The sequence below is a fragment of the Daphnia pulex genome, chromosome 10 (assembly GCF_021134715.1).
Source record: "Daphnia pulex isolate KAP4 chromosome 10, ASM2113471v1".
NCBI classification, from domain to species: Eukaryota; Metazoa; Arthropoda; class Branchiopoda; order Diplostraca; family Daphniidae; genus Daphnia; species Daphnia pulex.
In genome coordinates, this window is record NC_060026.1 from 14,854,967 (window position 1) to 14,876,232 (window position 21,266).

Here is a 21,266-nt window from a genome sequence, read left to right on the forward strand (position 1 = left end):
GGGTAAGACAACCCAGGCAACGGGGGGGCCCCTCACAGCTGATCGATAAATCGTTACTATACAACAGAGAGAGAAGAAGACAGAGAGCTGGGGGGAGAAGCGTCGTGAATTGCGCTATACGCGCAACTTGTTTTCGACTGGCTGGGAAATGTAAAAAGAAAAAAGAAGAAAAAACCTTTTTTCGCCTATTTTCCAACCCCCCAGTTTCGGAACAACCGTCTGGGCCTGGCTCGTTGACGTCGACGATCGACCGTCACAGTCAACTATTAAAGAGAAGCCCACCACCACTACTACTACCGCCACCAGCCAGTCGATATATATATTTATATATATGGCCCGTTTGACTTCGATTACTAAGACGTGGCTGGCGTTAAAAAAGTCGGAGAGTCGTTTGGCGGCTGCCATCCAGAACCCCAAATATATACACACACCTCTCGACTGGAAATGTTCTGATGGGCTGGCGAAGGTTAATCATCAACGATCCTTGCTGCTGTAGAGTAAATGGCTGATTGAACACACAAAGTCCGTCTCTCTCTAGCTCGGCTCTCCTTTTTTTGTGGTCAATGAAACTTACGCCGTCGTAATGTCGCCTGGAAGTATAAAAGAGAGAAAACAAACAAAACATTAAATCTCTCTAGCTGGGAGCTGCTTTTACACCGTTGTCGTCATTCTAATAAAAAGAATAAGTGCAAACTCGCTGGGAAGAAAGGAAAAAAAAAGGGATTTTCTTTTAACTTTTTCTCCCGTCAAGTGGAGGCCTTTCCAGCTTCACAAAATGAAGTCACGATGGAGAAGAAAAAAGGAGCTTTGCAACGAGGGATTGTTGTACTGTGCTCTCCGTTTTGTACCAAAAAGTCGAGATTAGACATCGCCCACCTAAAAAGTCAGATCCTTTTTTTCCCGAAGATAAAATCCGGGTCATTTGTAGTGCGCATTGTCCTCTCTCCATACAACACGGGAAACTAAAAAGAACAAAAAATTTAAAAAAGAGACTCAGATTCTATAGACAAGATACCAAAGCAAGTGCTAAGTAGTGATTATAGCGATTCGCACAACACTGGAGGAAACTACTACTACACCCAGGGAAGCCTCTTCGCTTTGGCCAAAAGAGCTAGGTTTTAGGAGGACACACACACTGTAGAATGAATAAGCCCCACCTTCCATTTCAGCCGCAATGCAAAGACTTTGGGAGTTAAGACCATCTGTCGCCATCGTCGTCGTTGGTTTCGCCGACGATTATGTATGTCATCCGAAAATACACAAATTCGGCCCGGTGTAGACTATAAAAAGAAAAAGAGTCTAGCGTGTGTATGGAAATAAGTTGAGTCCCCGTCTAAGTCAATTTGGACATTATACGGGTTGTCAAAGCAGACTAGAAATATTACAGCACATGCAATAAAATTATTGAGACACTCACGTGTGATGTTCGTCATTTCGTCATGACGTAAACGTACCTTACATAGAGGAATCACCGCCTTGACGTCGTCTCAAGCTCCTTACCTGTTTAATATTCTTATCCGATTTTTTCTTTAACGAAATTCAACGTGAATAATCTCTTTAAAAAATAACAAAAATTGGTGCCCCATTTTCGGATGAATACATGATCAACGAACAGGAAAAAAGAAAAGTTTTAAATTATCTTCTACACAAATGTCTAATGAGCTTATTTTGACAGCGGGGGGCATGTCTCAAAAGTAGCTAGGCCATTTCAGAGAGAGATGATTGGTCGCCTCGGTGCCACAAAGTCGACGCTGTCCAATTTCCATGACAGGCAATAAACTTTGCCAGCTAGTTTGAAATCGAGTTTTCTTTTCACACAAATAAATAAATGCCCTAGACGGAGTTGTACGAGTTCCCCAAGCTCTCGAACTATCGTGTGCAAAACAGACCAACGATATAGCCGAGAGCCGGACTTCCCTCAACTCCCAGGACCAAAACATGTACACGAGAGGAATCATTCGAGTTAAAAAATACTTTCTGCTATATTTACCACATTTATCTTGAAGGGCAAACAAAATTTGGAGAAAGGAGGAGGTTGGCTGGAATCTAGATGGAACGTTTTAGCTCTGCTATTCAGATGTTAAATGACTAGTGAAGGGCCGGATAAGAAGGATGAAAAGAATCGATCCGCAACAGTTTGCGTCTCTCTCTCTCTCACTCTGGGCGTTTTAGGAGGGAGTTTTGAGTATTTTTAAAATTATCGACGACGCTGGCTGCTTTTGCGGCAAAAGTTTCCCGGTCGTCGCCTTGTTGATGTAAAAGCATTCAAACGCCAGATGACGTTGTTTCCACGACGCCGTCTAATTACGCGTCGCCGCAACTGTGTGTGGGCAAAGAATTGGTGAATCGAGACACTGCGGATCAATACGCGTTCAAGTTGGGCTATATATATACCGCGTGCGAATAAGATTTACCATGTAAACTTGGTAAAGGGAAAGGGAGAATCAATCCGAGTCATCAGAAAGTAAAAGAAGTCCGCGGCCGCGACCTCTTCCAGCTGGGGGTGCCGTTTCAATTGCTCGCGATCGACCTGGCGATTGAGTGGCGGACGAAACAGGGCCCATCGATCCGCCCAAAACGCCACGCCCTGTTCCAGGACCCTTGAAATTGGCAGCTAGAGTGAACGGGTAAAGGAAATATCTCTGAACATGGCCATTTATAGATGCAACAACAATTAAAAATTGATTTACTGGCAGGAGTGTTGGGCAATCGTGGTGGACCGGATGGTTCTCTGTCATCTTCCTCCTCCTCCTTCTTCTTCTTCACTTCAACCGGTGCCTAAAGGGCCGGAAAGATCACACATTAGCCTTTCCTTTCAACTCTCATGCAAATTTTCATGGGATGAAATTACCTCCGGTTCTTCCGTTTCAGTCACTTTGGGCATTACGACATATTTGTTGTCATCAGCAATTTCAGAAGGGCAGTGGCGATTAGGCAGCAGAGACAAGTCATAGTACTCGCAGCACAAGTCGGAAATCGTGTAGGCGTAGTTGCGCACCCGCGTTAGCGAACAAAACGTTACATTGTCTTCTTCCACATGCCACTGTGCAATGACGTAATTCAAATTATTTTAGGTCAAAGGGATTATTATTAGCCATTGGAAATTTATACCTGGCAGGCCATATTTTTGCTGTAGAAAAACATTCCTTTGCCAAAGTGTTCGGCCACTAGCGCAATGCTGGAAAATTTCAACGTCGAATTGTTCACGTCGGCCTGGCGACGCAACTCGTAAAAGAGTTTGTTCAAACTGTAGATCTTGAACGGGCTGCACGTCTCGTACGAATCGTCCAGTTGGCAACTCTTTTTGACTAACCAGTCCACTATATAAATCGCTTTCGCGTTGTCTTCGTCGACCACGAATAAAGGAGCAATCCCGCCATCCTAGGATTATGTAAATTTTTGTTAATAAAATTATTTACTAAACTCCTTAATTAAAGGGAAGTTTACTGGTTGTTTGAGCATTTCCTTGATGTTATTCGTAATGTTAACATAATCTGAATTGGCTAGTTTGAATCCAAATGTTGGGATATTGTGTGTGTTTTCAGAGTGTAGCTTGGCTTCGTGGGCATACCCCAGTCGGATTTGACCTGTGAATTCATAAAACAATGGTGTAAAGCTTGATACCCAAGTAAATTTGGTAGATGAAAATACCAGGTTCTACAAAGTCATGGTAACACTTAGCTATCCCATCCAGAAGCGAAAACTTCACTATAGCGATTTCACATGGAGGGTACTCTCCCTCACTGGTAGCGACAGCAATGTTGAAATGTGCCAGATAAAAGTAGTGATTCTCGAGAGCTAGAAATTGTAAATATTGAATGTGACGGGAAAAAGGCATTTTCGGATGAAAGCGTACTTCCTTGAGTAGCAAAGTATGAAATCATATCTTCTACTTTCTGCAGAAGATGGTCTTTTTCCGATATTTTCTTTTGCTCTTCTTTTTCCTTCCAATTTAATGGAACTCCCCGAGTATCACATCTTTCTTCTTTGATAAAAGTAGTACCACCACCATCTTTAGCTTTTTTATGGTAGCTTGCCTTTTCTTCAGGTGACAATTTCTGTGAATTTAATTAAGTTTCACTTTCATTAATATTAATGTTAACAGAATGACGTATTAACAACACAAATTCCTTACATTCCATAACGGAGAGCACACCGGAATAACGTCAGTCAAGCCTCTAGGAAACTTATGTCCCTTGGCTTCTAATTGTGGTTTCATAGATTTCATGAATACCATGAAACCATTATCTTTTTTTTGTTTCTTCTTCGGGGGCATTTCACTTATTTAAAAAACGAATATGTAATGTGGGAATTAGTCGAATATTAGTCGAAAGTCGAGTCGTCAAGAGTTCAGCCGCGAAAAAGTAGATGCTCTCCCATCAGGTTTCCCGCCTGACCTACCAGGTATTCTGCTCTGGGATTCTGACGTAAGCGCTTTATTTTAACCCCGCAATCACCAATTAGATTTAAAGATTATAAAACTAAATCATGTTAAATAATAAAACATAAAATAATTTTTTATTTTAAAATTTTAATCAAGTATATTCCTCTTCCATATATTACCAGATATTACAAAAATGGGAAAACTTTTTGTCCATTAGCACGCTCATTTGAAACAAATCTGGCAAGGTTGATTTTTAAATACAGGCACTATTTGTTTTTGCCGCTCGAATGTTTCGTTGTGTGAACGTTTCACATGTGATCACTTCGTTTTGATAGCTGAGACTGATTGAAACTGAAACTCTTCCGAAACTGATTAATTGAGTCGAGAAGCTGAATCACACAATTGTTTTTCATTGACATATTCTGCTTTGCAACAGTGATTTCTTTAATCATTAGCTTATCATAAGCTATTAATCAGTACGATGGCTACTGCACTTCGAAATCTTAATGAAGAAGAAGAAAATGTCGTCGAAGCTCTCGAACAAACTGTTTTTTCAGCAATCAGTAAACTTGAAGTAAGAATGTTGAAACAACAGACACTCAATTTATAAATGCAAACTCATTGTTTAATTAGTAAACACATAACAATTCATTTCAATTTTCAATACTTCCAGGGCAATGGAATTAGTGGTGCAGATATCAAGAAACTGCAAGAAGCGGGGTATCACACAGTTGAATCAGTAGCCTATGTCCCTAAAAAGACACTCATGACCATCAAAGGAGTCAGCGAGGCCAAGGCTGATAAAATCATTGTAAAAAAATATTTCATGTAATTATCCATTAGCTCTTGTTAATGTTTCCATCCTCACAACTCTCAGGCCGAAGCTCAAAAAATGGTTCCCATGGGTTTTTCTACTGCCACAGAGTATCATCAAAAGCGTGCAGAGCTCGTTCAGGTTACTACAGGATCCAAAGAGCTTGACAAATTGCTTGGGGGTGGCATAGAAACAGGGAGTATCACAGAAATATTTGGAGAGTTTCGTACTGGAAAAACTCAATTGTGCCTAACTCTTGCAGTCACCTGTCAAGTAATAGATATTTCAGAAGTTCACCAATTCAAATTCTAATAAGTTTTTATCCATTTTAACTTTTTAGTTGCCCATTGACAGTGGAGGAGCTGAAGGAAAGTGCTTGTACATCGACACTGAAGGAACCTTTCGTCCGGAGCGTTTGTTGGCTGTAGCTGAACGATATGGCTTATCTGGCTCAGATGTTTTGGATAATGTAGCTTGCGCCAGAGCTTTCAATACTGATCACCAGTCACAGCTTCTGATCCAAGCCTCTGCCATGATGGCCGATTCTCGTTACGCTCTTCTCATTGTCGATTCCGCCACAGCTCTTTACAGGTAATCCTCAAAAGGATCTTTCTTTCTTCAAAGACATGTATGGCATGCAAACATTCTTTTATCTTCCTAGGACCGACTACTCGGGAAGAGGAGAACTTTCCGCTCGCCAAATGCATCTCGCTCGTTTTTTGCGCATGCTCCTTCGACTTGCAGATGAAGTACGTGTATACTAGACGTCGTAAATAACCATTCAAATTTTCTTAAATCACATTTGGTTTTTTATGTGTTTTTAAAGTTTGGCGTGGCAGTGGTTATAACCAATCAAGTAGTTGCTCAAGTCGATGGTGCTGCAATGTTCGCCGCTGACCCAAAGAAACCCATCGGTGGAAACATCATGGCTCACGCGTCTACTACTCGGTAAGTTTTCACTTGTTGTTATTTGCATCCCTTTGCCCTGACAGTAACAACTTTCCTTTCTGTAGACTTTACTTGCGCAAAGGTCGTGGAGAAACCCGAATTTGCAAAATCTACGACTCACCCTGCTTGCCAGAGTCTGAAGCCATGTTCGCAATTTTGCCCGATGGCATTGGAGACAGCAAAGAGTAAACTGCCACAGAAGGGACCGTCCTCCGCTACAGGTTATTACCCCCTTTCTTGTAAACCCTTTTATGAATTCTCCGTTTTTAGTTGTTTAAAAAGTTTCGATTCACCATCGCCCCAGAAATATGAATTTGTCTTGTGTTTATAAGTAGGTGGGAAATCGAAAAAAAACGTCAGTGTACATGTAACTGTATGGTTTACTTGTAACTTTAAAATATCTTACGCAATCTACCCTGTTCGCATTCTGTTCAACATTGTTCTGAGATTATCAGTGGCAATTACTGCTTGAATTTGAATACAAATATTTTTTTTTCTCAATTTAGGACTTATTTCTTGTAGGAATTAGCCCGTAACAGATTTAAAACGGCAATCGGTCGTATTTGAACGAATTAAATTTTATAGTAGACGCGCAGATAATATTCAAACTCGACTGTTTCTTAAACTAGCATATTGGGGTCAGTCTGTTTTAGAAAATCAATGGCAAGACTTGCTGACTTTTCACTTGTAACCTCGACATGACATTCAAGTGCGACGTGCGCAGTTTTGACGAAATGTTTACAACGCTGGCGAGTGGCGACGGAAGATAAAATTCATATCAAACCACAGTATCAAAGACTCGTGAGTATCATTTTCGAACATGTATTTATGTTTGGATTTTCCCATCATTTTAAAATATTTAAAAGAAATAGAATAAAATAAAACTGCCACTTTAAATTGGCCATCTCTAACCGACTGAGGAAAAGAGTGGAGAATGCTGTGGGCCGTTTGTTTTTAAAAATAGGCCGGCGAATTGTGCGACAAGATCAAACTGCTATCGAAAATGCAGCGCTGGGCGGTTGGTGAGTATCGGATCAAAGAACGTTCTGTACAAAATTGATTTAAATTTAAAATGTGTGAGCGCTTGAGATTAATCTAAAGTTACTGAATGTAATATTTTATACATTTTATATTTGTATATTTTATTGGTGTTGGTATATTATCTTGTTTGAAAGAATCGAGAATCATCTGTTTGTATACTCGGAGTATGTTCTGTTTATAAAACCTTGGCGGGAATATTGGATGACATTTCTGATTTATCAAAGTCTACACGACGCTGGACTTCGAAATCGGGAACCCGACACACTTGCTTACGCAATGTCGAAAATTTGGAAAAACCCATTCCAATGAATCTGCCTAATTTTGCTGTATGAATACGCAGTTATTCGTGAATTCCCGCTCAGTTTGAAACGTACGTCAAAGTGCCATACAACGAAATTTAACCTGTTCCCCAGCCTCATCTATAAATTAATTCTTTTCAAGTTTCTTTTTCATTCTTGGATGGAAATGGCTACGAAATCGATTGTAAGGTACATTTTCACCATTTTATTTGTTTCGGTCATTTGCTGCAACTGCCAATCAAACAAAAACCCCAAAACAAACAACCCCGGCGGTTCATCTTCTTGGGCGAAACTGCAAATCTCAGCGGACACGTTAAGTTCCATGAATTACGGCAACTTTCTCATTGAAATTTATGAACACGCCAATAATCACAAGCAAACGACAACAGCCAGCCAGAAAAAATATTTCTACGCTCCCATTGCGCTGCTGGACCACACAAGTGCCGTTAGTTCTTACAACAATGTCACGAAACAATTAGAGATGAGATTTCGTGTAGAAATGTGGAACGACAAAGTCCAAAATGAAGTTGTGAAACATTTAAATGACATTGTCGGTCATGAAATCAAATCAAACAGAGTGACAGTCATTCCCTTGGAGAAGGTCATTCTCGCCAACAAAATACCCACAACAGATTATTCGCCATCGCCAGTGTGGACGAATTATGACAAGAGCAAAACCATTTGGTTTTATATGTCATGTAATGACCGGAAAATCTGCGACGAACTGGCCAATCAAATGCGATCGAATCCCAATCAATTTGACCATTTGAAACTCTTGTACAGTTTGTCATCGCAGACGTCACAAACAAAACAGACGACCATCCGCATCGATAGCCTCACTTCCGGTCAAATGGTCTCGACTCTTTTACAAAAATTTGAAAACAAAAACGAAATTTTTCTGACGGCCAGTGACGAGAAGAAAATGTTGACGGAAACGGCCACCAACATTCGAATGGACACATTTGACGACTACGAGGTCGGGTCGCCTGATACTGAACTTCAAATTTCAAATATTTTAAAAGGTATGCTTGTCACGTCCAAGGCGACCATAACTAAACAAAGTGACAAAATGTGGGACTCTGTTTTCTGGAATGATGACAATTATCGGCCGGACAAGACGACGAAAACTTTAAATGAAATCTTCAATAAACTGGACAGGGAAACTCAAAAGAAATTGGCGGACATGTTCCAAAAAGCGGAGAAACAGTCGGTATTGATAGACACATTTTCTTCGAGTAATAAAGACGAGGAAAGAAAAGGAGAGGAACAAATTCGTCGCGAAAATCAATCGAAAGATGCAAATGAAAATGAAAGGAGAAGATCAGAAGCAACGGACCAAGGACAATCCAGCCGCAATAAAAGTAAAGATGACAAATCTTTAACTGTTAATGCTGATGGGGAAGCAAATGTGCAAGGGAAAGTGGGTTTGCCAATAAAGATTCCTTTTTTGCCGAAGATCGACCTCAGTGGTGGAGGTAAAATCGTAGTAGATTACAATAACACGCACAATACTGAACAAGAAAATGAGAAGACTGGCAGGGCAAAAACTAATTCTGATGAATATGGCAGAAAGTTGGAGAATAAAGAAAAAATCCAACACAATTTTGACTTAAGCAGTTGGGCTGACGTGGACAGAATCAGTTCAACAATGTCAGGGAAAATGGCAAAAGATTCCGATCGTTCCCGGCGTGTAGAAATTTCAAAAGAAGAAATGGCAAAATTATTACAAGAAAGTAAAAATCACGTCCAATGGGATGGAGAAAAATTCGTTCCCAAACCGATGCAACTCAGCCGAATCAATTTGGCCAAATTTCGTGATTCTCAATCCTTTCAGGATCGCAACGATCGTGTCCGTTACACGACCGCTGAACTGTCGGCGCCGATAAAAATTATGGAACACGCAGAATTGACCGTCACTGACGAATGGAACAATTTAAAGGACGAATTCAAAGGTTTGGAAAAAGAATGACTAAATATTCGATTAAATTATTAACAAATAATTGTAATTGAATTCCAGCCATCACTGAGCTGTTTGTTGATATAGAAATTAACACGTGAACCTGTTTGCTGCAAAGAACGCTTTGTATTGCTACTCGCCTAGCCACAATCGTCAACAGCACTGAGTCCCCCTCTCTTATTCCTTTGTCTGGGTAGGTCCTTCTCCCCCTCTCTTCTTTCCTGGCTATCCTGCGTTGCCGCACTGTCCAGTTTGTTTATCTTTTATACTCAACACCTCCCCTCAAACTGGACCCCCAAAAATAAACATGAGCACAGAATACACAGCATATTTGAATCAGACATAAATACTAGGTTCAGTGTCACAAGACAAATAATAAGAAAAGAAATATCAGCCTCCTTTAACTCTTCAGTTACACCTCCCCTACACCCCGAACGCCAATCTTGTCACGGAGATACTTGAAGCGTGGAGCAGCCAGGGGTTTCGTGAGTGCATCGGCCAGTTGCTCCTGGGAGCTTACATAGTTTATCATCTCTTCTGTCATGTCGATCGTAACGCTTCCTTTTTCTGTCCGCTTCTTCTCCTTCTCTCTCACGCCGGCGTTTGTATTGACGGCATTGAGCTCTAACATGCGTAGTGGAGTTGCACTCCCAGCATGTTCTCGGTATACCAGCATGTTGACTGGAAGGGTGGCTTTTTCCTTTGTTCTGACCGTACTGGGCAGGAAGTGCTTGCTCTTTGTGCTGTGATTCATCTCTGTTCGGCTTACTGAGATAGGCAGTATCAGATGTCGATTTTGCTTCTTCGTCGTTGCGCAGGCTCTTGTCCAATGCTATAAGGCGAGTAGTCAGTTTCTTGAGAGTTTTCTCTGCAACAGGCGTGCTGTCCCATGCAAAGGCAAAAACACGGAACTCTGGAGGAAGCGACATGAGTATCTTTGCCATTATTTGATTATCATCAATAGCTATGTTGAGGCTCTTCAGACGGAATGCTATCTGTTCCAACTCAGTCAGGAAGCTTGATACACTTTGGCTTGGTCGAAATGTGCATCCATAGAACTTTGTCCACAATAGAGGTGCATTGTCTGCGGCATCTTCTTCATACTCAGTCTCCAATTTCATCCACATCTCTTGGGCTGTGCTACAAGACATCAGGATCCTTGATTGGTCTTCTTTGATGGCGCCAAATATGTTCTGCATTGCCGTGGTATTTCTCTTGTTCCAGTTGGTTATATCAGCTGCATTTTCAATCACCTGGTCAGCATTGCGTCTCTGATTGTGGTAACAAAACGAGAAGATGGTTAGGTTTGTGATATCCATGGCAGCCTCACATTATCTCAATGTGGAATCTCCCTCACATCATCTCGATGTGGAATACCTCTCACATTATCTCAATGTGGAATCTCCCTCACATCATCTCGATGTGGAATACCTCTCACATTATCTCAATGTGGAATCTCCCTCACATCATCTCGATGTGGAAAAACACTCAGCTGTCTCCTAGATGCTTGCAACTCTAGCACACACTTGTCCACCATCATATGATGGAATTTAGCCAGAGTGACCAAACAGATTGAGAAAGAAACACAAAAAAGAGAAATGTCCAGCAAACACAAACACACAAAAAACAAAATCAAGTGGCAGAGATTAAGCACTCACGCCGGGATCTAAGTTTGTCAATTTAATAGTTGGTACCACGCCACAGATAGGCATCTCATATCGCGTTGTTGTCAGGCACGGATCACACACATAAAGAAAACAATAAATCATCAATAAACTTACTTCAGCAGGTTGCCGTTGAGTCCCGTTCACGACTTCCCAAAGCTCAACACTTTGTAACGCCAGCTTCATTCCAAATTTCCAAGACGCGTAGTTTTTCCCATTCAGACACCATACAACATGGCGGCGGCCATCTTTCTCCATCACTCCAGAAAAGAATTTCTAATTTCTTGGGAACAGTTAGCCGGGGACACACACAAAAAAAAATAATTGTTCAGACAGAGTAGCTGTTAGCTGTGCGTACAGCTGGGCCCATAACCTGTTGATATAGAAATTAACACGTGAACCTGTTTGCTGCAAAGAACGCTTTGTATTGCTACTCGCCTAGCCACAATCGTCAACAGCACTGAGTCCCCCTCTCTTATTCCTTTGTCTGGGTAGGTCCTTCTCCCCCTCTCTTCTTTCCTGGCTATCCTGCGTTGCCGCACTGTCCAGTTTGTTTATCTTTTATACTCAACACTGTTGAGAGCAACTGTGAATAATTTGGTTATAACGAGAACGGAACTGAATAATACGAAGAGTGAATTAACTAAAACGCGAATTGATTTAACTGATACAAATTATAAATTAGAAGGTATTTTGATTTATTTATGATTTGGAGACAACTGCATTTAAATCTTGTGTACAGAGACTCAAAAGGAGTTGGTGAAAACGAGGGCTGATTTAACCAAAAACCTCGATGGTTTATCTTCCAAATTAAAGGGTATTTTACTTTTTTTTTAAAATCATATAGATCTGATTCCAAAAACTTTTCTTAAAATAAATTTAGCGACCGAAAAATTGAATTTAATTCTGTTTTCTTAGATTGTGTAGCGAATTCCGATCGATTAGGTCAAGAATTAAAAGTTGCTGAAACAAATTTGAAAAAAGATCTAAGAGGTAAAAAAATGTTTCTAAATTATTATTTGAAATTGATTTAATTTTAATTGGATGAAATGGTTATCAGCGACTTCAACTGATTTGGAAACTACAAAAACAAATTTGGCCTCAACGAGAACCGAATTGGGCAGCACCAAATCCGCCGTTGCGGATTTGGTGACCAAATTAAATGGTAAGAATATTTTAAATGAATAAAATAAAAATAAATGATATATACATATGTATATATTAATATATATAAATAATATAAAATTAAATGAATAAATGTTTTACAAGACACGATTAAAAGAATTGAATTCCATTTTCAATAGCCCGAACGAGTGAAATAGTCGACATTGGTCGAATGCCAACATCGTGTGCGGATCTACAGCGGACGGGACATAAACTTAGCGGATTCTTTTCAGTCAAAGGATCAAAGAAGATGGAAATGATTTACTGCAACTTTTATTCTAATCAAAATGGTACGTCTTGTTCATGTTTCCTGGTTATTGTTTGTCTAATTCTTTTGTTTACAGACAAACAGAAATGGATCGGATACGCCGACGTCAAATCAGAGCCCGTTCATTTCTACGTACAGAGAAATTCTTCATTTTACAACGAATCAACTCCAATTCCGTATAATTTGGCGGTGGTGAACGAGGGAAACGCCATGAATTTGACATCTGGAATATTCACGGCACCGCGACCGGGAATTTATTTTTTCTCATTCGCGGGAGTGGCGCGTCTTAAAGATTCATCTGATGTTTATTTTTATTCTCGTCTTTATTTGAACGGGAATCGAATCGGGTCGAGTCATATTCGCGAGGATAACGGTCCCGTTGATCAACATAGTGTGGTGACCCTCCAGTCGACGCTGAACTTAAAAAAAGGCGATCAACTCTGGGTGCAGATTTCTTATTCAGGTTCATCCTCATATTTGTATGAAGCTAACAGTTTCCGAATGTGGAATTGGGTCGGTAACCTAATTTTCAACCCAAACTACTTGACCCATTTCACGGGTCTCATGTTGGAGGAGGAAATTGCGGCGTCCCTTTGAGGTTCTACTTCATCGGCGACATGAAACATTTTCGACTATTTTGTTTAATGTCTTTTTATTTAATGTTTCATGTCGACACGCAATTTTGGGGAAGGAAATTTTAAGGGGGAAGGGGAAATAATTCATTCGACTCTAATTCATTTAGGGGTAGGAATTTATGTACCAAAGTTAAACTGTGGATGCAATTACACTTATTGAATACACAAACCAAGTTGCAAAATTCTATCTGAAAAACTCTAGACGCGACCAGCAAAAAACCAATTTTGATTGCCAAATTTACAAAATGCGGGAGACCTTGGAATGGGAGAAATTCATTCGCCTCTGATTCGTTGACGGTTTAGAATTTTAAAATAATTTTTTTACTGCTGAATTCACATTTCAGTTGTGCACTTGTCCACTAAAATTCGTTTTCCTTTCTCTAAAATCAAGGGCAGGGGACGTGAAAAACTCGTTTTGATTGCCAGATATTATAAAATAGGTGAAGATAATTGAATCGACTCCAATTCGTTAAGGGATGGGAATTTCTTAACGAAAATTAAACTGTGGATGCAACTATACATTTTCAATGCACACGGAAATTTTCAATTTTCTATCTGTAAAAATGTGGACGCGACAAGAAGAAAACCAATCTTGTTTGCCAGATCTACAAAATGCAAGTGGACTATAGAAATGGGAGAAAATTCATTCGCCCCTAATTCGTTTACGGATCGGAATTTTTCGAAACCAACTTCAAAATTAAATAAAGCTAAACCGCACGTATAGCTGAACACAAATTCGCCGGACGTGAATCCTCAAAAAATTTAAAAATTTCTCAATTTGTTTTGTTGTCGCAGCTCGAAATTAAATAAAATCATCACGAGAACGAAACTCTTTTAGTGTCGTTGTTCTGAGATTATCAGTGGCAATTACTGCCTTTATTTCAATACAAATAATGTTTTCTCAATTTAGGTCTTATTTCTTGTAGGAGTTAGTCCGTAATTGAATTCCTTCTAATCAAGCGATAATTAAGTGTATGTCCGTCGCTGATATGACTCAAATGTGGAACGAGTCGACTGAATGGCTACGTGCGTCATACAAACATATATCCTTATGATATATATACATATATCCTTAATGAATTAATTTTGATAACAGGTTTAATCCCTTGCTTCACCTTGAATACGTAAGCTCCATATTGCAGTAAGATAATTTGGCCTTCAAATACTGTTTTACAGCTTGTCTACCAAGAATTGACAAAGATGTATGAGACCACTGCTTATTACCCAATAGACCGAAAGTCAACTTGTTTGCGTTGGTATATTTTGCAGGGGTGAGTTGAACAAACAAACTATGGTACTACAAATCTTTCGGTCCACATTTTATGATTTATTTCCGGGATTAACGCGTTTGATTAAAACCCATGTCACATTGGGAAAATCCACCCTTGTAAATAAATTAAATTTCTGTTTTTTATTTCACAACAGAAAAGGACAAAGAAATTGCGTCGCAGAATATAAAGATAGTGGAAGCCTATTTAACCATGTCCATTCGGAGACGACCTGGCATATTCCAGAAACACCGGTCGACATTGTGATTCCAATTAATTCTTATTGCAAGTCATTTCTTCATTTTTCTAGTCCTATAATGGCGCTTGACAAAAGACTAGTCAATTTACTAGTCGTTGTCGTTCTAATTTTCCTGATTGTCCCATCGCATCAGCAAGGTAAAAAATCAGATCATTTTACTGTTTATAATTTCAATTAATTTCTTTTATGCCATTGTTATATAGGATCGCCTACATGCGGGCAAACGAGTTCAATGACGTCTAGGGTCGTGGGAGGTAGCGTGACGCAGGCCAACCAATTTCCGTGGATGGCCTACCTCCAAATTAAATTCTGGAGTGGAGATACAGCCACTTGCGGTGGCACTCTTATTAATCAAGATTGGATCCTGACGGCAGCCCACTGCCTTTATGGAGGTGTTGAGGTTCGAGTAACTCTGGGCGCCCATGACACCAGCAGCAACAGCCTATCATCCGTTTCTTTCACCTTGCTTCCACAATCGTTCAAAAGTCATCCGAATTTTGTTTATGGCAAAGTCGAGGACGATATCGCCCTTATCCAGCTGCCTTACACCATCTCTATCTCCAGTTAGTAGCTCCCTTAAAAATGATTGGCTATAAAACTGGTTTAATTAACAACAATTCCTAATTTAAATTGCAGATAAAGTTCAACCAGCATGTCTTCCTTTTGCTAGTGATTCTGATCAAGTGAATGATCCTGTCGTCGTCACTGGATGGGGCAATTTCTCCAGTGTTGGTAAGATTCAGACTATTATTTATCTATTCGCTGTGTTTTTAATTTATTTAAATAATAACTTAATTTTTCTTATAAAGTGGACAGCGGGTTGAGCTCTGTTTTACGCCAAATCAATACGAATGTCATTTCTTCTTCGGGAACCAACGGCGTGTGCCAACAGACGGCTGCTGAAGGTTCATTTTCCGGCGATAAAGTCATTTGCAGTGATGGTTCTCAATTTCGTCGCTACTGCTACGTAATTCTATTGGATCGAATGATAAAAAATTTACATATGAATAACATTTTTTAAAATTTTTCGTTGCTTTAATAGGGTGATGATGGAGGTCCTATGAATTTCTTCAACAAGGAATGGAATAGGTGGTTCGTTATCGGTGTTGCCGGAAGAGGCGACGCTTCCGTCAACTGTCAGAATAATAGGCCCAACGTGTTCAGTCGTGTCAGGGGCTATCTAGATTGGATCGGAGGTATTACCGGTTTAAAGCCCATCACGACGACAACAACAACAACAACTACTACAACGACAACGACTACAACTACCACGACGAAGCCTCCCACGACAGTTTCGTCTTATTTTGATTGCATGGGCAAAGCAGATGGCAACTACGCCAATCCGGCATCCAGTTGTTCCATTACCTTTTACATGTGCTCCAATGAATATGCCTATCTCTTTGTAAGTTAACTAGACTCATTATTTTGAAGGCCACTTAAATTAAAATGAATTAAATTTTTTTTTAAATCGTTCATTCAGGAATGCGCTCAAGCGGGAACATATTACCGAGCTGAAATCGGTAGATGCGACTGGCCCGAAAATGTCGCCGGTTGCAACAGCATTTAATATAATGGTGGTTTTAATGTTGGGAATCCAATTAGATTTCCAAACTTCTATGACAGCACTCTTCATTATAACTAAAATTTGAATAATTGATTCTACTTCGTTTAAGAGAATAAACAAACTGGGAATCAGGAATTTTGGAAATCAACGTCGGTTTTTCACTTGTTGCGTCTACATTTTTACAGATAGAAACGTGAAAATTTGTTTGTGCATAATAAATGTTTAGTTGCATCTACTGTTTAATTTTCGTAAAGATATTCCCACTCCTTCGCGAATGGGAGTCGAACGAATTTTCTCCCCATCCCTTATTTTTCTCATCCTGCGACCGTGAGAAGGAAATAATTAAAATTTATGAAAATCAAATTGAAATAGTAAAAACTTTATTAAAGATAAACGAGATGTGTAGACGCATCATTATCGTGTTAATTCAAGCGAAATTTAAAAATAACAAAATAAAACCAAATTTTAGAACTGGCAATCAAATCGGGTTTTTCACGTCCCGTGCCCTTGATTTAAGAGATAGAAAAGCGATTTTTCCTGGACGATTGCACAACTGAAATGATAATTCACCAGTAAAAAAATTATTTGGAAATTCCGATCCGTAAACGAATTAGGGGCGAATGAATTTTCTCCCATTTCAAGGCCACCCGCATTTTGTAAATCTGGCAATCAAAATTGGTTTTTTGTTTGTGACGTCTAGAGTTTTGCAAATAGAATTTTGAAATTTGGTTTATGTATTCAGTAAGTGTAATAACATTCACAGTCAAATTTTGGTAAATTAATTCCCATCCCTTAATGAATTAGAGTCGAATGAATTATCGTCCCTTCCCCCTTAAAATTCCCTTCCCCAAAATTTCGTGTCGTCGATGATTTTGCGAATTTTGGATGTTGAACCGCAAACTTCAAAGTGACGCGGCAATTTCCTCCTCCAACATGAAACCCGTGAAATGGGTGTAGTGGACATTGCTGAAGTCAACCAAATACGAGGATGAATCAGAAGAATAATAAATCGCCGCCCAGACTTGATCTCCTTTTTTCAAGTTCAGCGTCGACTGGAGGGTCAACGGACTTGATTGAGCAACGGGGGCGTTATTCTCATGAACATAACTCGACCCGATTATTTCCCCGTTCAAATAAAGATGAGAATTAAACTGAACATCAGATGAAGATTCAAGACGCGCCAGTCCCGTGAAAGATAACAAATAAATTCCCGGTCGCGGTGCCGTGAAGATCCCCGACGTCAAATCCATGGCGTTTCCCTCGTTTACCACCTCCACATCGAACGGAATTCGAGTGTATGTTTTGTTAAATGGAGAACTTCTCTGGACGAAGAAATGGACGGGCGCCGATTTGACGTCGACGTATCCAATCCATTTTTGGAAACCTTTTCAATCAATTAAAAAAAAAAAAAATAGATAATTGCAATTGATTAATTGGTGAGAATCTAAAACATTTACCCGCATCGTCAGGGAGTTTAGTGAAATCGCAGTAAACGGATTCCATCATCGCCGATCCCATGACGGAATAAAATCCGCTCCAGATGTGGCCAATGCTTTTGAGATCCGCGCACGAAGACGGCAGTCCGTTAATGGAAACAACAGCCGATGGATTGTTGCTAATTGAAACAGAGTCGGTTGCTGCTGCTGTGCGTTCATTTTTTTCTCGTGAAAAACAAGTTTTAAAAAGCGAATCTTGTTGTTCAACTTTGGCCTCCAGTTTTCCTATTTTGACTTCCAATTGGACATTTTTGGCCTCTAATTGAATTACTTTCAATGCCAAATCTTGTCTTAGTTCATTCTATCATAGAAAACCAAAAGCGTTTACCCACATTGAATCATTAAATTAAACTAAACAGTAAGGACTTACATTTAGTTCGCCTTGCGACTCCAGTTGTGTCACTTTGGCCTGCAGTTCAATTGCTGTCGATTCCAAACTCTTCAGTTTTTCAACTTTGACCTCCAAACTTTTCACGACTTGTGTCATTTGAATCTATTGGCAATAAATGGAATAACATTATTACAAAACATCAAAAATAACAAATTGAATCGAACTATTAACACAGAAGCATCACGTGAAAATAAATTGTGATAATTAATTTCCTTTAATTGTAGGAATTCTTCCTCCAAGGAAAAGGCAGCGCCAGTCGAACTCGACGTCCAACAAATCAAAACAAACAACAAAACAACTTGGGTGAGTGAAACTACAGAAAAATGCGCCATTCTTTTGTTATTCGGAATTGGTTATTATGAAACTGTGTTTTCCAACTGGACGTGCGTTTCAATTTATAGGCTACAGTTTGACTGGTCAGTGGACCTGTTGTTGTTGCGTCCAACTTAAAGGTTAGTGATAAATTGAGAACAACAGGTCTTTGTGTTTATATAATCCATGTCGTCAACGAAAAAAGTATTCGATTTGAACTTTTGAATGTCAGTCAAATGTCATGCCGTCATGGTTGTTGTTGCGTCCAACTTAAAGGTTACACTTGATAAATTTAGAGGGTCTTTGTGTCTGTAAATAAGAAGATAAGTTTTCGATTAGAATATTTGAATGTCAGTTTTATGTCATGGTATTATTTGTTTGGCGTGGCTATATGTACAATCTTCCCTTTATTGAAGCGGGGATTAACCTGCGGACTGGTCAAACAGGGAAAGAAACAAAAAAGTAAAAAAACCAATAGATATAAATTATTGACTCGAATGAACTGCAATTAGTTTTGGGTTTTTTATAAGAAAAATGATAGCTATTCGTTTTAATAAAAATTTCGGGTAGGCCTAATTAAAGCTTGATTTGAGAGAAAATAAACAAATTGTATTATCGAAACACAACTGCAATCCGATCAGCAGCTGATAGATACCCGTTAACAGTAGAACTAGAAGTAAAAAAATAAATGAGATTGATTGAATAAGGCCAAAAGTTAATTTGTGCTGGAAAGAGTATTGCGCAAACTATAATATATCAAAATGATTCAAGGACAGAGGTTGTCATCACAGGGAACTGAACCACTTTACTGGCTGTTGGCCTCGTACAAGTCGACTGCGGAATTTCCAAAAGTCCTAGCATAAAAACAACAAAATTATTTAGTTTTTCACCAAAAGTAATTTACTTTAAAAAGTAGAACCTGAAAATTGAGTTCAAGTCCGCGACGTTTCGCTACCTCCACAACCTCTTTGGCGATATTCTCCTGCGACGTGCCTCGAATATCGATGAATTTCATTTCAGCGCAGCTTTATAGAGAAAAGAGGTATACTATCTTAGAATAAATCCCATCGAGTTCTAAATGCAATTCACTACGTGGTACCTGTAGTGAGTGGAAATAGCTTTGCGGAAGCCTCGAGTCCGATTAGGACCCGAACCGTGGATCAAAATGGGGTGAAAGAAAACCGTATCCCCTAAATCCAGACAAGCAACTCTATTTATGGCACTATGGTGACAAAAATAAAACACTATATTCAACAACCTTTTTTCATCGACAATTCGACAATCGGGTGGTCGTCGTAACCCCGTACGCCGTGGTACATCTTGTTTACTCCGTTCTATTTCAGACATGCGATTAGCATAATATGCAAATACTTGTCTGTTCAAACAAAACTCGCCTCCCATTGAGGATAGTCGTGCTGAAGCAATTCCCCTGTATGGGATCCAGGAAGGACAATCAAACATCCGTTCTCGGGTGTGATGTCTTCCATAGCCGTCCAAGAACAAACGATTCTATTAGCCGGGCGGAAAGGGAAATAATGAAGATCCTGTAGGCAAAAGGGAAGAGAAAAAAAATGGATAATTTAACTGCACTCAGAAATAATTCCAGTTTAATGGCGTTTATACCTGGTGTAAGGGATGACGGGAAGTAAGGCTTCCAGAATCAGGTGGTTTATTGATAAGCTGCCAGAAAATCATATGGCTCAAAAGTCTTAAAGGAATAACAGTGATGGATTTTAAGGATTTAAATTTACCATTGTGTGGATAGCCATAATGTTGGGCCCAGTAAAACATTCAACATAATCCAGGATCTAGAGCAAGAAAAATAATCTCACATACTGATATGATAAAAAGAATAAAACATTTAGATATTTACAGTTGGGTGTCTGCAGTATTCAAACAGAACATCGTCATACACAAAATCCTGGACTTTGTAGAAGAGATTTTCTCCAACAGCACCCTTCTTCATCAAGGAGACGTCCTTCATCATGGTTAGTGAACCCCATGGTACTTTTTTATCGCACAAGTCCACAAATCTTTGCCTATAAAAGTGACATTAAATCAAATAATAGCAACAGACAATCCAATCAAAGGAGAAAACTAACTTGCAGTTATCCAAGAATTTTGCATCAACTAATTCCTTGACAACAAGAAAACCTTAACAGATTTCAAAATCAATAAAAGATATTATTACGAAAAAAAGATCATATTTTAGTCACCATTTTTCTCATAGAATTCTCTTTGTTCAAGGGTCAGCTTTGAATTATCAAGGGTGTAGTTGAAAACTGGTTTCTAAATACAACTTAATGATTACAATGCATTGCACTATTGCAGCAGCTATATATATTTTGTTTAATACCATGGGTTCCATTGTGGATAAGCAGGCATACGGTTTAGTAATAAGCTACAATAGCGAGTAAAGTAATCCACCGTATTACAATTTACAACATAAAACTGTATCTAAAACTTGTAAACTACGTTCTGAATTCTCGCACGTACGCAAAATTTTGCTCGAGGCTTTTGTAAATGTAAACAAACAGACTGACAGATAAAGGGCGACACGGCGACACCTGTTGAGATTTTCTTTTAATCGGTTTTGACTTTTCAAACAAATTTTTTATGTCAATAAATAAAACGTTTGCGATGACTAAAGAATTAAGAATGACCAAATTAATATTATTGTCGGTCAATATGAATGCGTGTTGCGTCTCACAATTGGCGTTTAAAACTTTTCGCTTCACTAACTGAGTGACATTGAAATTACAGAATAAATATTTATACAGAATAATAATTAATGTATAGAAT

The 21,266-nt window shown here is 39.2% G+C and overlaps 7 protein-coding genes across 13 annotated transcripts; 3 read left to right on the forward strand and 4 right to left on the reverse strand.

The window, feature by feature from the left end:
• Positions 1–1,957: 1,957 nt before the first annotated feature.
• On the reverse strand, positions 1,958–4,276 carry LOC124204013 (protein maelstrom homolog). 5 transcript variants are annotated; one of them, XR_006878705.1, is made up of 9 exons: positions 4,136–4,276; positions 3,857–4,058; positions 3,652–3,798; positions 3,448–3,587; positions 3,112–3,381; positions 2,852–3,043; positions 2,691–2,778; positions 2,395–2,614; positions 1,958–2,320 (listed from the first exon to the last, which is right to left on the reverse strand). XR_006878705.1 is itself a non-coding variant. In XM_046600999.1 (9 exons), the coding sequence occupies exons 1-8, from the start codon at positions 4,274–4,276 to the stop codon at positions 2,445–2,447; spliced, it is 1,350 nt and encodes a 449-aa protein (XP_046456955.1). In that variant the 3' UTR covers positions 1,958–2,320; positions 2,415–2,444. The 5 variants fall into 5 exon arrangements, 3 of the variants coding, with proteins under 3 accessions (XP_046456955.1, XP_046456956.1, XP_046456954.1); XM_046600999.1 differs by having other exon boundaries at positions 2,415–2,614; XM_046601000.1 differs by having other exon boundaries at positions 1,958–2,354; positions 2,415–2,614.
• A 73-nt stretch (positions 4,277–4,349) lies between these two features.
• On the forward strand, positions 4,350–6,647 carry LOC124204016 (DNA repair protein RAD51 homolog A-like). The gene is made up of 7 exons (XM_046601004.1): positions 4,350–4,958; positions 5,058–5,195; positions 5,262–5,471; positions 5,539–5,789; positions 5,860–5,947; positions 6,025–6,146; positions 6,212–6,647. Exons 1-7 carry the CDS (start codon positions 4,866–4,868, stop codon positions 6,333–6,335), a joined length of 1,026 nt encoding a protein of 341 aa, XP_046456960.1. The 5' UTR covers positions 4,350–4,865; the 3' UTR covers positions 6,336–6,647.
• Positions 6,648–7,528: 881 nt separating this feature from the next.
• LOC124204007 lies at positions 7,529–13,356 on the forward strand. 2 transcript variants are annotated; one of them, XM_046600985.1, is made up of 8 exons: positions 7,529–9,438; positions 9,504–9,514; positions 11,681–11,795; positions 11,850–11,924; positions 12,026–12,100; positions 12,168–12,272; positions 12,412–12,561; positions 12,616–13,356. In XM_046600985.1, the coding sequence occupies exons 1-8, from the start codon at positions 7,647–7,649 to the stop codon at positions 13,134–13,136; spliced, it is 2,844 nt and encodes a 947-aa protein (XP_046456941.1). In that variant the 5' UTR covers positions 7,529–7,646; the 3' UTR covers positions 13,137–13,356. The 2 variants fall into 2 exon arrangements, with proteins under 2 accessions (XP_046456941.1, XP_046456942.1); XM_046600986.1 differs by lacking the exons at positions 9,504–9,514; positions 11,681–11,795.
• Positions 9,523–11,629, reverse strand: LOC124204018. Its single transcript, XM_046601006.1, has 2 exons — positions 11,225–11,629; positions 9,523–10,714 (listed from the first exon to the last, which is right to left on the reverse strand). Exons 1-2 carry the CDS (start codon positions 11,363–11,365, stop codon positions 9,890–9,892), a joined length of 966 nt encoding a protein of 321 aa, XP_046456962.1. The 5' UTR covers positions 11,366–11,629; the 3' UTR covers positions 9,523–9,889.
• A 1,279-nt stretch (positions 13,357–14,635) lies between the features above and the next one.
• On the forward strand, positions 14,636–16,413 carry LOC124204196 (chymotrypsin BI-like). Its single transcript, XM_046601241.1, has 6 exons — positions 14,636–14,838; positions 14,905–15,264; positions 15,338–15,433; positions 15,511–15,668; positions 15,744–16,103; positions 16,182–16,413. The coding sequence occupies exons 1-6, from the start codon at positions 14,760–14,762 to the stop codon at positions 16,266–16,268; spliced, it is 1,140 nt and encodes a 379-aa protein (XP_046457197.1). The 5' UTR covers positions 14,636–14,759; the 3' UTR covers positions 16,269–16,413.
• Positions 16,414–16,981: 568 nt separating this feature from the next.
• LOC124204197 lies at positions 16,982–18,523 on the reverse strand. The gene is made up of 4 exons (XM_046601242.1): positions 18,365–18,523; positions 18,132–18,254; positions 17,723–18,062; positions 16,982–17,649 (listed from the first exon to the last, which is right to left on the reverse strand). The coding sequence occupies exons 1-4, from the start codon at positions 18,482–18,484 to the stop codon at positions 17,168–17,170; spliced, it is 1,065 nt and encodes a 354-aa protein (XP_046457198.1). The 5' UTR covers positions 18,485–18,523; the 3' UTR covers positions 16,982–17,167.
• Positions 18,524–19,051: 528 nt separating this feature from the next.
• LOC124204198 (phytanoyl-CoA dioxygenase, peroxisomal-like) lies at positions 19,052–20,996 on the reverse strand. 2 transcript variants are annotated; one of them, XM_046601243.1, is made up of 11 exons: positions 20,821–20,996; positions 20,681–20,753; positions 20,567–20,618; positions 20,338–20,503; positions 20,216–20,272; positions 20,088–20,144; positions 19,859–20,008; positions 19,723–19,798; positions 19,564–19,654; positions 19,384–19,489; positions 19,052–19,318 (listed from the first exon to the last, which is right to left on the reverse strand). In XM_046601243.1, the coding sequence occupies exons 1-11, from the start codon at positions 20,830–20,832 to the stop codon at positions 19,250–19,252; spliced, it is 909 nt and encodes a 302-aa protein (XP_046457199.1). In that variant the 5' UTR covers positions 20,833–20,996; the 3' UTR covers positions 19,052–19,249. The 2 variants fall into 2 exon arrangements, with proteins under 2 accessions (XP_046457199.1, XP_046457200.1); XM_046601244.1 differs by lacking the exons at positions 20,567–20,618; positions 20,681–20,753 and having other exon boundaries at positions 20,821–20,915.
• Positions 20,997–21,266: the final 270 nt, after the last annotated feature.